At 31.7% G+C, this 14,729-nt stretch overlaps 2 protein-coding genes across 2 annotated transcripts; one reads left to right on the top strand and one right to left on the bottom strand.

The window, feature by feature from the left end:
- The first annotated feature begins 2,367 nt into the window (after positions 1–2,367).
- Positions 2,368–5,154, top strand: LOC102593754 (LRR receptor-like serine/threonine-protein kinase FLS2). Its single transcript, XM_006362577.2, has one exon. The coding sequence runs from the start codon at positions 2,368–2,370 to the stop codon at positions 5,152–5,154; it is 2,787 nt and encodes a 928-aa protein (XP_006362639.1).
- A 1,211-nt stretch (positions 5,155–6,365) lies between these two features.
- On the bottom strand, positions 6,366–9,674 carry LOC107057931 (peroxidase 57-like). Its single transcript, XM_015303080.1, has 3 exons — positions 9,567–9,674; positions 8,370–8,549; positions 6,366–6,629 (listed from the first exon to the last, which is right to left on the bottom strand). Exons 1-3 carry the CDS (start codon positions 9,672–9,674, stop codon positions 6,366–6,368), a joined length of 552 nt encoding a protein of 183 aa, XP_015158566.1.
- Between the last annotated feature and the right edge of the window lie 5,055 nt (positions 9,675–14,729).

The following is a 14,729-nucleotide window of genomic DNA, read 5'->3' as shown; positions in this document are numbered from 1 at the left end:
GCTTTAGAATTCCCCTTACATGCTCGTACATTCCACGTACTGAGCCATTTGGCCTACATCTTCTTATGATGCAGACACATGTATTCAGGATCATCAATAGGAGATTCGTTGATACATCCGGGAGTTCTAGTTAGCTATGACAAGCCTCTTTGCTTCCGGAGGATTTCATTTACCTTTCAGTTGTATCAGTTGTTAGGAGGTCGTGGGTCTTGTCCCGGCTTCCATCTTTATCAGTTAGAGGCTTCATAGATAGACAGTAGAGTTTCAGAAGTCTTTTCATTTATTTTTGTTAAATGTTTTAAAGACTAAAGTTGCCTCTTATGGCGAGTTGTATATATATTCTATTAAACAGAGTTTTCTCTTGAGTTAAATATTTGTAAAGTTGAGTTTATGAACTTTTATTCAGTTTTAAGCTCTTGTATGCTCAAGTTAGTCTTCCGCTTGGAGTCAGCCAGGATGAGGGTTCGCTTGGGGACCAGCGATGGTCTTCAAGTGCTGGCCACGTCCAGGGTGTAGGCTCGGGGCGTGACAAGAAGACTATAACTTTTCACAATTTTATGGTGTAGTTCGAAAAGACAACACCGAAATTTTTTGATGAAATAAGAAAAGTTAGAGATAGCTTCGACTAGATTTAAATTTTACCAAAAAACAAAATACAATAGAATCATATTTCACCAAATTGTCTTAGATATGTTTGTACTTTTAAAGAATTATTAATTTATAATATTAATGAGACCATTTATTTATATAAGGATTTTCTAAAAATATATTATCTTATCGAAATGTGTGATTTTTTCCACTAGTTGAAGTTGGAATCAAATAAAAATATTATTTTAAAGAGATTATTAATTAATCAAATATTAATTTAGTAATGTTTTACTATATGAGACGAAGGATTATTTATTATCAATGTGAAAAAGTTAAAGACAACTACATCAAACGAGACCCCACAATTTCTAACCCAACAACTTTTTTATTTGTTGGGTTGTATTTCCTGATATAGTTCCTGCAATACAATTCTCATATTAGATGTACCAACCATTCATCACAAGAAAAAAAAATTTCAATATGCTAATTATTCTTTGCGTGATGTCTCATAGACTCATATAATCAAAAATCAAGATATAGCATGAAAGAAGAAAATTGTTACTAAATAGGTAATTAAATATGAGTTATGAGAGCCTGCAATTCTAAAAAGACGTGCACCAACCACAGTAGATTTGACAAAGTTGCAACTTTTAGACAACTGATTTTTTCGTGTATGAAAACTCTCAGTCTCTCATGTACTTGATTCTCGTTAAATTTCGAAGTTTGTTAAATCATCAAAACTTCAAATCAGTTCCAAAATAACACCCCTCCCTCTCACGCGGCAAGAATTAACCCGCACCGGATATTAATACCAAATATTAGATGAGTTGACTCACCTTTTTACTTGATGAAAATATCCTCGGCTTGCTTCGTTATTGCTCAAAATTCTGGAAATAAACTGAGAGTGTAGAGGAATAATTAAGACAAAAAATGGTGCATAGTATTATTCCAAAAGCATGAATCAATTACAATGGGGCCTCACTTGTCTGCCACAAAGGAAAAAGATAAGAAAATTAATCAAGCTTTCAATATTCTGCTCACTTTATATCACTTCATCCATTTTATTTTATTTGACAATATTTTCTTATTGACCTGACCAAATCTAATTTGACAATATTCAAACTACCAATAACTTGTTGGAGTCTTCTTGACTTAATTACTACATACAATTTAAGTATCTGAGATGCATGCAAACCGCGAACCATACTAGATATATACATGCATCTGTATGTAACAAGTGAGATTCACATGAATTTGGGATGCTAGATACATAGGAGAGTGACGAGAGAGATGGATGGGAGGCGGGGGAGATTTGTCATATCAATACATGCAAATTCATTTGGATACAGTGTATCTAGAACAAATTACACCTAATTTTAACCACATGTATCTGAACGTATCTGAATGCACCAAAATCTAATAAGATTCATAGTATTATAAACTAGAGTGTATTTAAGTAATTAGTTTCTAAATTAGTTATATATATATAAAGATAAAGGAAGTAATAACTAGTCAAATAAAGAACAAAATTCCCATTCTAACAAGTCAATTATGCGTGAAAGAAGGGCAACTTGGGAACTTATGAACATTTGATAAAGTTGTAGAGAAGACTTGTTGACTTGATTTATAAATACAATTTAAAAGGAATAAAGAAGAAAAAATTAAAAACATCTTCTTGATATAGCTATAAATACATATTACTTGGCCTAGCGAAAAATATAAGCAAACACATACTTTACCCAAATACTTTTCACTTGCAAGTCTAAAACATTACACACCATGAAAGTGTTAGCAATAACACTATGGGTTCTCTTGTTTTTTATTTTGACAAATACCAAGTTTGTTGTTTGTGTAGGGATTTGCAGAGAAAATGAGCAACAAGCGTTGGAGACCTTGAAGAAAGAAGTAGACGATCCCTCAAATATTCTCTCTTCTTGGGTTGTCGGAAAAGATTGTTGTGAATGGGAAGGGGTCGTGTGCAACAATCTCACTCGTCATGTGATTGTGCTAAGCATTTATTTTGATTGGTTTGAGTCGAGATATCTAAGGATCAATAACCTAGAGTGGTTGACAAGTCTTTCGAGTCTTGAGAACTTGGAGATGGAAAGTGTTGATCTTAGCAAAGCTAATAATTGGCCACAGGTTATTAACATGCTTCCTTCTCTTGTTGATCTTCGTTTATTCAATTGTAGTCTTCATCATATAGCACCTCTACTTGATCATCACAATATTTCCTCACTCAAGTCTCTCGATCTTTCTGAGAATCGCAACTTAAATTCTTTTGTTCCCAAATGGGTTTTCTACCTCCCCAATCTTGTTTCTCTTGACCTGAGTGATTGTAATTTTATTGGCCCGTTACCTGACGGTCCAGTTAACTTGACTTCTCTCACAACCTTCAAGGCTTCTGGAAACTCTTTCAATTGTCGTTTACCCAAATGGTTGTTTGATTTGAATAATCTTGAACATCTTGACCTTTCTACTAGTGGCATTGAAGGTGTGATACAGAGTAAGAGCGGAAACATAACAAAACTTAAACATCTTGATCTTTCTAGCAATAACCTCAACTACACTATACCAAATTGGCTCTATCAATGCAAAGATCTAGAATCACTTCAACTTGGATTAAATCGTCTTGAAGGAACAGTTTCAAGTCTGATTTCAAATTTGAGCTCAATAACTATTATTGACCTTTCTAATAATATGCTTTCTGGAAAGTTACCAAATGTAATTGGAAAGTTAGGGAAATTAGGATACCTTGAACTCTCAGGAAATCTGTTTGAGGGAGATATATATGAATTATTCAATGTTAGGAGTAATTTCCTTTCAGTGCCATTGCGAAATACTTCTTCTTTATCTACTTTGAGACTAGGTTGGAATAAACTCACAGGAGCTCTTCCGGAAAGTGTTGGCCAACTTTCAATGCTAGAAGACTTTTCCATCTATAACAATAGGTTGGAAGGCGTTGTAACGGAAAGTCATTTCTCTAAATTAACACATTTACAATACTTTTATGCATCTAGAAATAATCTGACTTTAAAAGTGAGTCGGAATTGGATTCCGTCTTTTCAAGCCACAACAATGTTAATAGGCGGCTGGAATATAGGCCCTTCGTTTCCCATGTGGCTCCGAACTCAGAACCAGATAATGTATGTCGACATATCAGATTGTGGAATACAAGGTGAGGTTCCAACTTGGTTCTGGAACTTGTCTTCTCAAATTCGATTACTCAATCTTTCTCATAACCACTTTGTTGGTGAGGTTCCAATCATCTCAACAGATGAGCAGAGTGGTTCTCCGCTAATGTACTTGGCTTCCAACAATTTTAGTGGACCATTACCATTGATTTCAACCAATGTAAGAGAGCTAGATCTCTCAAGCAATTCTTTTTCCAAAGGTTTATCTAACTTTTTGTGTGAAGCAAAGAATGGATCATACAAATTGAGAATCTTAAACCTCGGGGGAAATGATTTATCAGAAGAAATTCCTGATTGTTGGATGAATTGGCCGGAGTTGAAAGTTTTAATCTTGAGGGACAATAATTTGATTGGAAGCTTACCAAGATCTATGGAGGTTTTGAGTAATTTGCGATCATTAGACTTACGAAGAAATAGACTTAACGGTCCGTTTCCTTCATCCTTGGAAAACTGCACAAAACTGCATAAAATAGATTTAGCTGAGAATGAGTTTATTGGAAAATTACCATCTTGGTTGGGAATGAGGTTTCCAACTTTGATAGTCCTTATCCTTCGGTCCAATAAATTCGATGGTGAATTGCCTCAAGAACTTTGTCACCTCAAAGATCTTCAAATCTTAGACCTTGCAAACAATACATTTGTTGGAATCATACCGAGGTGTATTGGCAATTTGAGTTCGATGGTTAAAAAAAAAAAGGAATTGGAAGATGATGAAGACTTAAATTACTCTTATTATATAGGAGTTCTGATAGAGAGTGCAATAGTGACGACTAAAGGCAACATGTACCAGTATGACACCATTTTGGCGTTGTTTACAAGTATGGATATGTCTAGCAATAATCTTTCTGGAGATATTCCTATAAGTGTAACACGTCTTGCAGGATTAAGATCATTTAATCTTTCCAAAAATAATCTGACTGGTAGGATTCCAAATGACATTGGTGTCATGAAAGTCTTGGAATCTGTTGATCTTTCAGAAAATCAACTTTATGGTCAAATCCCGCAAAGTTTTTCGAGTTTGACCACTTTGAGCTACTTGAATCTATCTGATAACAATTTGTCAGGTATGATACCATTGAGCACTCAACTTCAAAGCTTTGATCCCATGAATTTTCAAGGAAACAAACTCTGCGGACTTCCACTCTTGGTGAACTGCAGTTCGAATGGTAATATTCCAAATCACAAGTATGAAGATGGTGAGAGTGACAAAGATGAAGTGGATTGGTTTTACATTTCAATGGCTATAGGATTTGCACTAAGCTTTTGGGGTGTTTGTGGTTCATTGTTTTTCAAGAGATCATGGAGACATGCTTATTTTCGTTTTCTAGACCGTAGCTGGGAAATGTTACTTGCAAAGTTACCAATATGTTGAGAGATATGGTTTAGGATATTTCTATCTTCAAAAGTTACTGTGCGTGCTTACATTTCTCATGTTAGAAATCATTTTGTATTCAATATGTAGACTTTTATGTCTTAACAACTTCCTCAAATGAATGTTTCTTAAGATGTTCAAACAATGGTGTTTCTTTCATAGTTCCAATTTTCTTATTTCAATCAGAGTCGTGAGACATATGTTAATTAAATATTTTGACTTAATAGTATTTTTTTATGTAGTTTCCATATACGTAAATTTTATTTTTAAGAAATTGAATTTTTCATATCCGAATTCACTATTTAAATTTAAAAATTTAACTCTCGAAATCCAAACTAAAAAGGCGAGTCCTTCTAGGAATTGGCATATCTTGGAAAGAGACAACAAGTTCTCATAACATATCTCAAGGTGTGTTTGGTATGTATTCATTATTTCATATTTTGAAAAATATTTTTTCTGAAAATAAGTTTCTTTCGTAAATTGAAAAAACAACTTTTTTAGAGGAGTAGTAAAAACAAGTTCTTATAACACATTGTTGTGCAGGTTTAGAGCCTAGCGCTTCAGGCTAGGTTTTGGGAAGAGTTGTATCTATTTTCCTCATATTTTATAAGTTTTATGAGAAAATATTGTTTTATGACTTATAGTGATTCATAAATGTTAGTTCTGCGTGTTCGTGCTTTGTATTTTGTTTTGTGATCTTGGGTAGGCTTGCCTATCCGAGGGTTACATAGGTGTCATCACATCCCCAATTCTACAAGCAATCGTAATTGCAAATTCAAACTTCACTGCGACACTTACTTTATTTTGAAAACAATCCAAAAACTGATAGGAAAAAGTTTTTATATTTCAATATTGTCGATGTATTTAATCTGAGGCAAGACCTTTGAGTTTATAGATAATAAAAGAGTCATAAGATGGAAAGGTACAATCCAAAAAATACATTTTTGGTGTAATAAAAAAGGTATGTTTTTTTCTCATTTCTCGTTCACACTTTAAAAACTCCAAATAAAATTAAGTAGTTTCAATAAAAATCAATCAAATTACAAAGAAGAATAAAAAATACACAAAAGAAAAAGAGTACAACAATACTAAAATTTCAAATGCTAAATAATCAATGAAGGAGGGGTCTCTACCCCCCCTCCAATACAAAAAATGTAACCAAAGAAAACTTATACAATAAGCAAATAAATTAACAAAAAATAGACATTTTTCTAATTGAGCCCTCCAAAAATAAATGGCTTCTTATTAACAACCCTACATGATTTCCTCACTTCTCCTTGACCATCAATTAATACTTCAACTCTACCCAATTTCACCATGGCCTCACCAAACTTAGTGTAAAAATCAGGATCATTAACAATATCATCAACAATATTCTTTGTCAATTCATCCAATGCTATTTGCTGATCAATTTGAAGAACCCCATTTCCCTTTTTAATTTCTTGAAAATATGAATTATCTACCAAAGATGGAGTCTTCACATCAAGAGGATAAGTGTTATCAAATATTAATGAAATTCTAGGACATTTATCCTTTAATTCAGCCAATAGCCATGGGCTCATGCTTGGATCAGGACCACCAGTTTTATTGAAGTTGTATATTCTATCTTTGAAGAGTGAGCAACGAGCAACTCCAACAATGTGTCCACCAAGAATTGAAAATAAACAAGTAATTAACGGTCAATGAAATGAGATGAAAATCATATCAGAGTTCAAATTTCAGGAAGTGATGTCTTTCAATCTGTCTAAAATTTTGATGGTCAAAGTTATTCAGCGATCATGTTGATTAATTGTTACGAGGCAGCATGTACTCATCATAGCATGTTGATTAATTGTTACGAGGTAGCATGCACTCTAGAGTTATGGATTCAACAAAACTCATCAATATATAATTTTGTCTTGAATATTGTATTCATGTTTAAAAATTTATTAAATATTATAATTAATCTATCTAAAAATGCGGCAACCAAAGAAGATTATGGCTTAAAACCCTTAAATTTAAATCATGTCTCTACCTTTGAATTTTTAGTAAAATAGTGTATATACTCTAGGTGCACGCAACTCGCAAGCTAGTTTGAGTACCATTGTCATAAAAAGAATATGTAAGATAAGATAAAGGTTGTAAAATAAAAAGGTTAAAAAGGAAAGCATCCAAAGGTATGTCCCACTAGGCAACATAATGAAAAGTGAACCATAAATACACCGCTTTTCAAATCTTAGTAAAAGTAAGAAAATATTAGGTAATTTCTAATTTGATCCGTCTCAGATTCAGTGAATAGAGTTACTTGGTATATTCACCTAGTGGGAGATAGTATGTACGCGATAAAATAGTTGAGGTGCGCACATGCCGTAAAATGGAAAATTACCTAGAAGATAAACCATGTCTGTTTGAGTAAGACTTTTGCTTGCAAAGGGTTTGATGGAATCAGACACTGAAATTGTAGCAGCAGGAAGTTTCACATTTGATGCTAAGGAAACCTCTCCATCCCTTCTTCCTGTTTCTACATCATACCATTTTCCTCCAGCCCGTGACACTTCATAATCAAAACTAAATAAGATAAGTTAATCTCATTGTATTATAGTCGTACAAATATTGTAGCATATTTAAGACCACAAGTTTTAAGAATCTTCAGTTTTTCCTTAACTCCATGGCCAATCAAATAAGTTACGGAGAAAAATGTTACTCATTACTCGTTAGTTGACTATGCACGGAGCTTAAGAAACAAAATTAGACTTTTGAATATTGTGGATTTTAGATTAAAGATGTGTGTCATCCAATTAAATCTTATGATCTTAAACTTGTCATATAGAATATTCAAAACTGAAAAACTTACTAATATAGAAAACAACACTCTTTTTGAGACAGATTAAAAAAGAAATATATACTATCAATGGTACCATCGAAGAAATAGAGAAAATTACTAATTAGTCTCACTCATATTTTAAACGGATGTTTTACCTGATCCATTTCAAATCTAGTCAAAGGACTTCGAGCCTTGTTGAGAACTAAAGTCCTTAAAAAAAAGTGACCCCAATCCCTTCTCAACCTAGGTCAGAGGTCTTTTTTTTTTTTGAAATAGAATTAAGTTCGTTACGATTAGCAAATTAACCTCACATCATATCGATAGCGATCAGAGGACTTAATTATAGTTGTAACATAGAAAATCTCTAATGATATATGGAAGTAATAATGATGAAATAAAATGTAAAATTTACCAAGACAAGAGCATCTCTAGTTGCCATAGAAATAGTGTCAGCACAAGAAACTAGGCCTTGACATTCTGCTTCTAAAGCTTCTTTAATAGCATCAATGAGTCCATATCCCCTAACACTTGAATTTGGGACTGCTTTTTTCTCATTATTGTTTCCATCCAATAGAATTGATGCATCACAACCCTATTCATCATGTACATAAAAAAAAATATTAGTCCAATATCCAATGGTTATAGAAAATTGTACCACAAATATTTCATAAAGATCATTCTTTTTTCATAATACCAAAATTTTATGGAATTGGTTCATGAGCAAAATAAAAAAATTCAAAAGGAAATTATCATCAATTTTTTATTTTACCCTTTATGACATAATTTATAGGCACAAAAATAGAGAAAAGACTTAAAATAGTCCCTTATCTTTGAGTTCAGACTGAATGTTATCCTTATTTTTTTCACATGAAACACTAATAATACTTCATGTTTATAGTATTGGTGCAGTTCTAGTCCGCCCTCAAACTTGTCTTTACTTTTTGAGATCGAAAGGCTCATTATGTAAGATTTCATGTGCAACAATACAAATAAAGGTAAACTCTTGATTTAATTAGCTACAATGATGTTTGGACTAAAAAAGATAGGATTTAGCCACGGACAAGTTTTATAGCTAAACAACAAAATTTATCTTTACTCTTACTCAACGATCAATTTATGTTAGCTTCAAGTGAATTAGTGAAGAAGTTCGCAGCTAAATTCAGTTTTCTTAATAGAACACTCTTCTTCTCATCTTCCCTCATAGAGTTCTTGTTTCTACTAAATATAGAAGAAGAACACTGAACATTCCATACTCTAAATTGTGGACAAAACTAATGTTAAAAATACACGAAAGTTTAAGAGGACCAAAAGTGCATCAAAATTACAAACCAGAGGGATAATTAGTGTTCCATATGAAAAAGGAATAAGCATGATCTATTTTGGGCCTTTTTTCCACAAAAATGTCATTATAGGTTTAAAACCATGCATTCCAATTTCCAATATCCTACCCTTCTTTAATAAATTTCCTTATCGAAAGCCAAAGCTCACTTAAGCTCCATTTGAAAATTTGAATTTCTAAAACTAAAATTATTTACGAAAGCAATCATAAATCTATTCTGCCCAATGTATAGCAGACAAGAGATGGATAGTCTTTTGAGTCATACCATACCAAGAGGAAGTTCAAGAAAATCTCTACCATCAGACTCCGAATCTGTTTCTTATTTGAAAGTTGACTACACCCCATTGAAGCTCTCTTGCGATATGTGATTTTCCACATTGCTACCTATTGAACCTCTGATTTTTTGGAAGCAACTCTCTCAGTCTTATATTAGTTGTCAATATTATTTAAAATACTTATTTAATTTATTTCAAAACATTTGTCATTTTATAAGACAATTATTTCCCCTTATTTCATTGTTCTTGAAAATAAATAATATTATTGATTATATCCTGAGTTCAAATACATGATTATTAGTTGATGATGTTATGATTATTCAGATACCAATAAGAGTAGCTAGCTTTGTTGAGAGATGAGGATAAGATTTAAAATAAATAAATATAATAACTAATACGGAACAAAAGAAGTATTTATTATTAATCCTTCTTTTTTTTTCTTTTCCTTCTAATGTGAAAACGTTAAGAAAAGTCCTCTTTTATCAACTAAACGATTTCATCAATGTGGGCATGGTGGACATGCATGGCCCAAACAGGGACACTTGATAAAGTTGCAGAGAAGACTTGTTTAATTAGTAGTCATTTGACCATGAAATTTCATCTCACAATACAAAATTTATGAGATGAAATTAATGTTTAGACATGTGATTTTACGTTGATTTCATCTCATAATTTTATATTATGAGATTAAAATCTCAAATTCTCCAAAAATCATGATTTGAGATTTTTCAAATATAAAAATTGACTCTCAAGTATTTGTATAAAAATCTCACATTTATATCTACTAACCATTTATTTTATATTTAAATAAAATTTATAATTCTTATAGTTACTTTTTAAACCATTTATATCTCATGTAATGATTATTCTCACCAGCCTAAAATTTATTATTACTTCAAATCAATTCCTACTATACGATTTATATTCACCAAATTCATTATATTTTATCAAATTTATTTAAAGACTACAACTTATGTTTAATTTTTTTTTATTGAATTAAAATTTGATCAATAAATGTTGTTTTTCATAATAGTTTTGTGATAATGTATTATGAGATTTTATAAACTTTTGTTTATTTGATAAAATTGTATAAAGAATTGGGACAATTTTAATAATTTCACAACTTATGAATTTTTTTATGTTTATGAGAAACATACACTATAAAAAGTTCAAATTGCATGTCCAAACAAAACTTCTACTTAATCTCATGATTTCAAATCATGTTTTCATATCGCATATGGCCAAACAGGCCCTCAATTAAAGAAAAAAGAGAACTCTTTAAAATTTTCAACTCTAACAAAGTGGTGGAGCTAGCTTAAGATTTACTGGCTCACTTCAGATCGTCTATATTTATTAAAGTCAAGCAGTCCACATTTACATGCATCATCATACTAAAACTACACATTAATTTTCAATTATAGTACTATACCATATATGATTAGAATGTGTTATTAATAGCTATATATACGTATAGCAAGAAACTATACTTGCCACACATACTATTCAGTCCAAAATATTACACAACATGAAAGTGTTAGCAATAACACTATGGGTTCTCTTGTTTTTTATTTTGAAAAATACCAAGTTTGTCATTTGTAGAGAAAATGAACAACGAGCATTGGAGAGCTTGAAGAAAGAAGTAGATGATCCCTTAGATATTCCCTCTTCTTGGGTCGTCGGAAAAGATTGTTGAGAATGGGAAGGAGTTGTGTGCAACAATTATCTAACTCGTCATGTGATTGAACTACACATTAGTTATCTATGGATCGATAACCTAGAGTGGTTGCCAACTCTTTTGAGTCTTGAGAACCTGGAAATGTATCATGTGGATCTCCGCGAAGCAACTAATTGGCTACAGATTATTAACATGCTTCCTTCTTTGGTTGATCTAAGTTTATCCAATTGTAGTCTTAATAATATAAAAACTCTACTTCATCACAATTTTTCTTCACTGAAAACCCTCAATCTTTCTAGTTCTAGGTTTAATTCACCTATTCCCAAATGGGTTTTCAACCTTTCCAATCTTGTTTCTCTTAATTTGAGTGATTGTAATTTTACTGGCCCATTTCCCGACTTTCAAGTTAACTTGACTTCTCTCACAACCTTCAAGGCTTTTGAAAACTCTTTCAATTGTCTTTTACCTGAATGGTTTTTTGATTTAAGTAATCTAGAACATCTTAACCTCCGTTCTAGTGGTATTAAAGGTGCAATACCAAATAAGAGTGGAAACATAACAACACTTAAATAGTTCGATCTTTATGATAATAACCTTAACTCCACCATACCAAATTGGCTCTATCGATGCAAAGATCTAGAATCACTTTACCTTAGTGAAAACCGTCTTGTGGGAGCAGTTTCAAGTCTGATTTCAAATTTGAGCTCAATAACTAATATTGACCTTTCTGGTAATATGCTCTCTGGAAAGTTACCAAATGTAATTGGAATTTTAGGGAAATTAGAATTTCTTTCTCTCTCAAAAAATCAGTATCTGAATTATTCAAAGGTAGGAGTAATTTCTTTTCAAAGGGATATGAAATACTTCTTCTTTGATGGAATTGAGACTAGATGGTAATAAACTTACTAGAGTAATTTGAGGAATGGTGAATTGCTTCAAGAACTTTGTCAACTCAAAGATCTTCAGATTTTAGACCTTGCAAATAATACATTTGTTGGAATCATACCAAGGTATATTGGGGATTTCAGTGCAATGGTCAAAGGAAAAAAGGAAGTGGGAGATGATGATGAGTTAATTATTCCTACTTTTTTGGAGTTTTGAGAGAGAGTGCCATGGTGACGGATAAAGGCAACAAGTACCAGTATGACACCATTTTGGTGTTGTTTACAAGTACGGATATGTCTAGAAATAACCTTTCTGGGGATATTCCTGTAAGTTTAATAGGTCTTGCAGGATTAAGATCATTTGATTTTTCTAATAATAACCTAACTGGTAGGATTCCAAATAACATTGGTGAAATGAAAGTCTTGGAATTTGTTGATCTTTCAGAAAATCAATTTTACGATCAAATCCCACAAAGCTTTTCAAGTTTATCCACTTTGAGCTTATTGAATCTATCTGATAATAATTTGTCAGGTGTGATACCATTGAGCACTCAACTTCAAAGCTTTGATCCCACGAGTTTTCAAGGAAACAAACTCTGCGGACTTCCACTCTTGGTGAACTGCAGTTTAGATGACAATATTCTGAATCACGAATATGAAGATGATGAGAGTGATAAAGATGAAGTGGATTGGTTTTACATTTCAATGGCTATAGGATTTGCGCTAAGCTTTTGGGGTGTTTGTGGTTCACTGCTTTTCAAGAGATCATGGAGACATGCTTATTTTCATTTCCTAGATCGTAGCTGAAAAATGTTGCTTGCAAAGATACCAATATGGTGAGAGATGTGATTAGGATATTGCTATCTTCAAAAGATAGTTTGTATGCTTACACTTTTTATGTTACCAATCATGTTGTTTGATTTTGTATTCAAAGATGTCGACGTCTATGTCTTTTAACTCCTTAAATAAATGCTTCTTAATGCAAGATGTTCTAACATGTTGTTTCTTCCATCTAGTTCACTTCAAATTAGAATAGAATATTGAAATATTCGTAAAGTTAAAGTGTTAAAGTACGTACATTTGATTGTCAAGTTTGAGGATAATTTTATGTATTATTTATTATTTCTAGAATAATATTAATTGTTCTATAATAGTTGTCTATGCAAAAAAAAATAATGGTTGCAAGTAAGATCTACTTGTTTCAAGAGAGATTCTATTAATTAGTTGTATTATTGATTGAAAAATATATATATATTTTTTTTAAAATCAGTTATAATAAATTATTAATAGCTTTGTATCTCAAAAAAAAAAAATTAAAAATAGATTTCAAAACATATATTTACAATTTAAATGCATTTAATATCTCTTTTACTTCAAAGTATTTGTATTGATTTTTTATTTCGAGTGTTCTTGTAGTTCTATCAAAAAGCAAAACGCTTCTAATAGTAGTATTAGATACCGATGATAGGTTAGTTTTGTAATATCACTTGATAAGAATCGAGTTAGTTTCATGAAATTTAAGATGCAAAAACGTATGTGTAAAATATAAAGATATATAGACGCACAATTTTAAAAAGCAAATTCAGGAACTTTGGAGATATTTCTAAAACCTTCATTGACTACCATAGATAAAAATTAGTAGATTAAAACTCTAAAACCTTCGTTGACTACCATAGATAAAAAATAGTAGATTAAAACTAATCAGTAGATTGATAATTGAATAATTAGAGATAATAATTAATATAAAATTAATTATATTCTTCGATTAAATAAATAAGAAACAAAAAAAATTGAGTTAAAAATTAATGGCTATAGTCATCTGTGACCTCTTAAAATTGTCCGCATAATTCACTTGCACACCTGAACAAGGACTGTGACCTCTTAAAATTGTCCGCATAGTCATCTGTGACCTTTCGAATTTAAACCACTTAGACACTTTATGCAGATGTGGCACAAAAAATGTAATGCACTCCTTGTCAGGCGCGTGAAATTAATATATTTATGTTTTCCCTTTTCTTTTTTAATTTTTTTCATTATTTAAAAAAAAAAAATAATCTCTTTCTCTTTATTTGTTGCCACCATTTCTTTCGTAATAATTTATTACCATTTTTTCTTACAAATTTACTTCGTTTTTTTTTTTTTTAATCTTCTTATCATGTACTACTAAATTTTCAGATGTAGAATTAATCCTATTTTTTTGCCTGAAAAAAATGGAGATCATCATTACAGTTTTTTATTGGGAAATGGAGATCATCATCTATTCATTTATATCTTTTTTTGTCGAAAAAAATTGAGACCACCATCCACATTTTCTTTGCCGAAAAAATGAAGCCTATTATTCAAATATTTTCTCTCTCTTCATCTCCCGCAACTTACATCCCTTCTTCCCAAGAAATCGAATAAATACAGAATATTTTTTTTGAAATCACAATAAACAAAGGAAGAACATATCTTTCAAGAAAACACTATCAATTCAAATGGGAATGAAAAAGTATATATTTAAACTCCATTTTTTTTCTATATTGGGAGTTACTAATGGTGGGCAACTGTTAGGGAAAGAGAAGAAAGGAAGAGGTGAGGTGGGGGTGGGGTGGGCTGC

Source organism: Solanum tuberosum, unplaced genomic scaffold (genome assembly GCF_000226075.1).
Source record: "Solanum tuberosum cultivar DM 1-3 516 R44 unplaced genomic scaffold, SolTub_3.0 scf00394, whole genome shotgun sequence".
In the NCBI taxonomy this organism is placed as follows: Eukaryota; Viridiplantae; Streptophyta; class Magnoliopsida; order Solanales; family Solanaceae; genus Solanum; species Solanum tuberosum.
The sequence above is the reverse complement of the archived record's forward strand: the minus strand, read 5'-3'. Positions and strand labels throughout refer to the sequence as shown.

Coding starts and splice junctions, on each gene's coding strand:
- LOC102593754 (XM_006362577.2), top strand. CDS start 2,368: ATGAAAGTGTTAGCAATAACACTATGGGTTCTCTTGTTTTTTATTTTG.
- LOC107057931 (XM_015303080.1), bottom strand. CDS start 9,674: ATGTGGAAAATCACATATCGCAAGAGAGCTTCAATGGGGTGTAGTCAA. Junction 8,550..9,566: donor TTTTCTTGAACTTCCTCTTG/GTATGGTATGAC, acceptor CATGATGAATAG/GGTTGTGATGCATCAATTCT. Junction 6,630..8,369: donor CTAGAGATGCTCTTGTCTTG/GTAAATTTTACA, acceptor CTTGATGTGAAG/ACTCCATCTTTGGTAGATAA.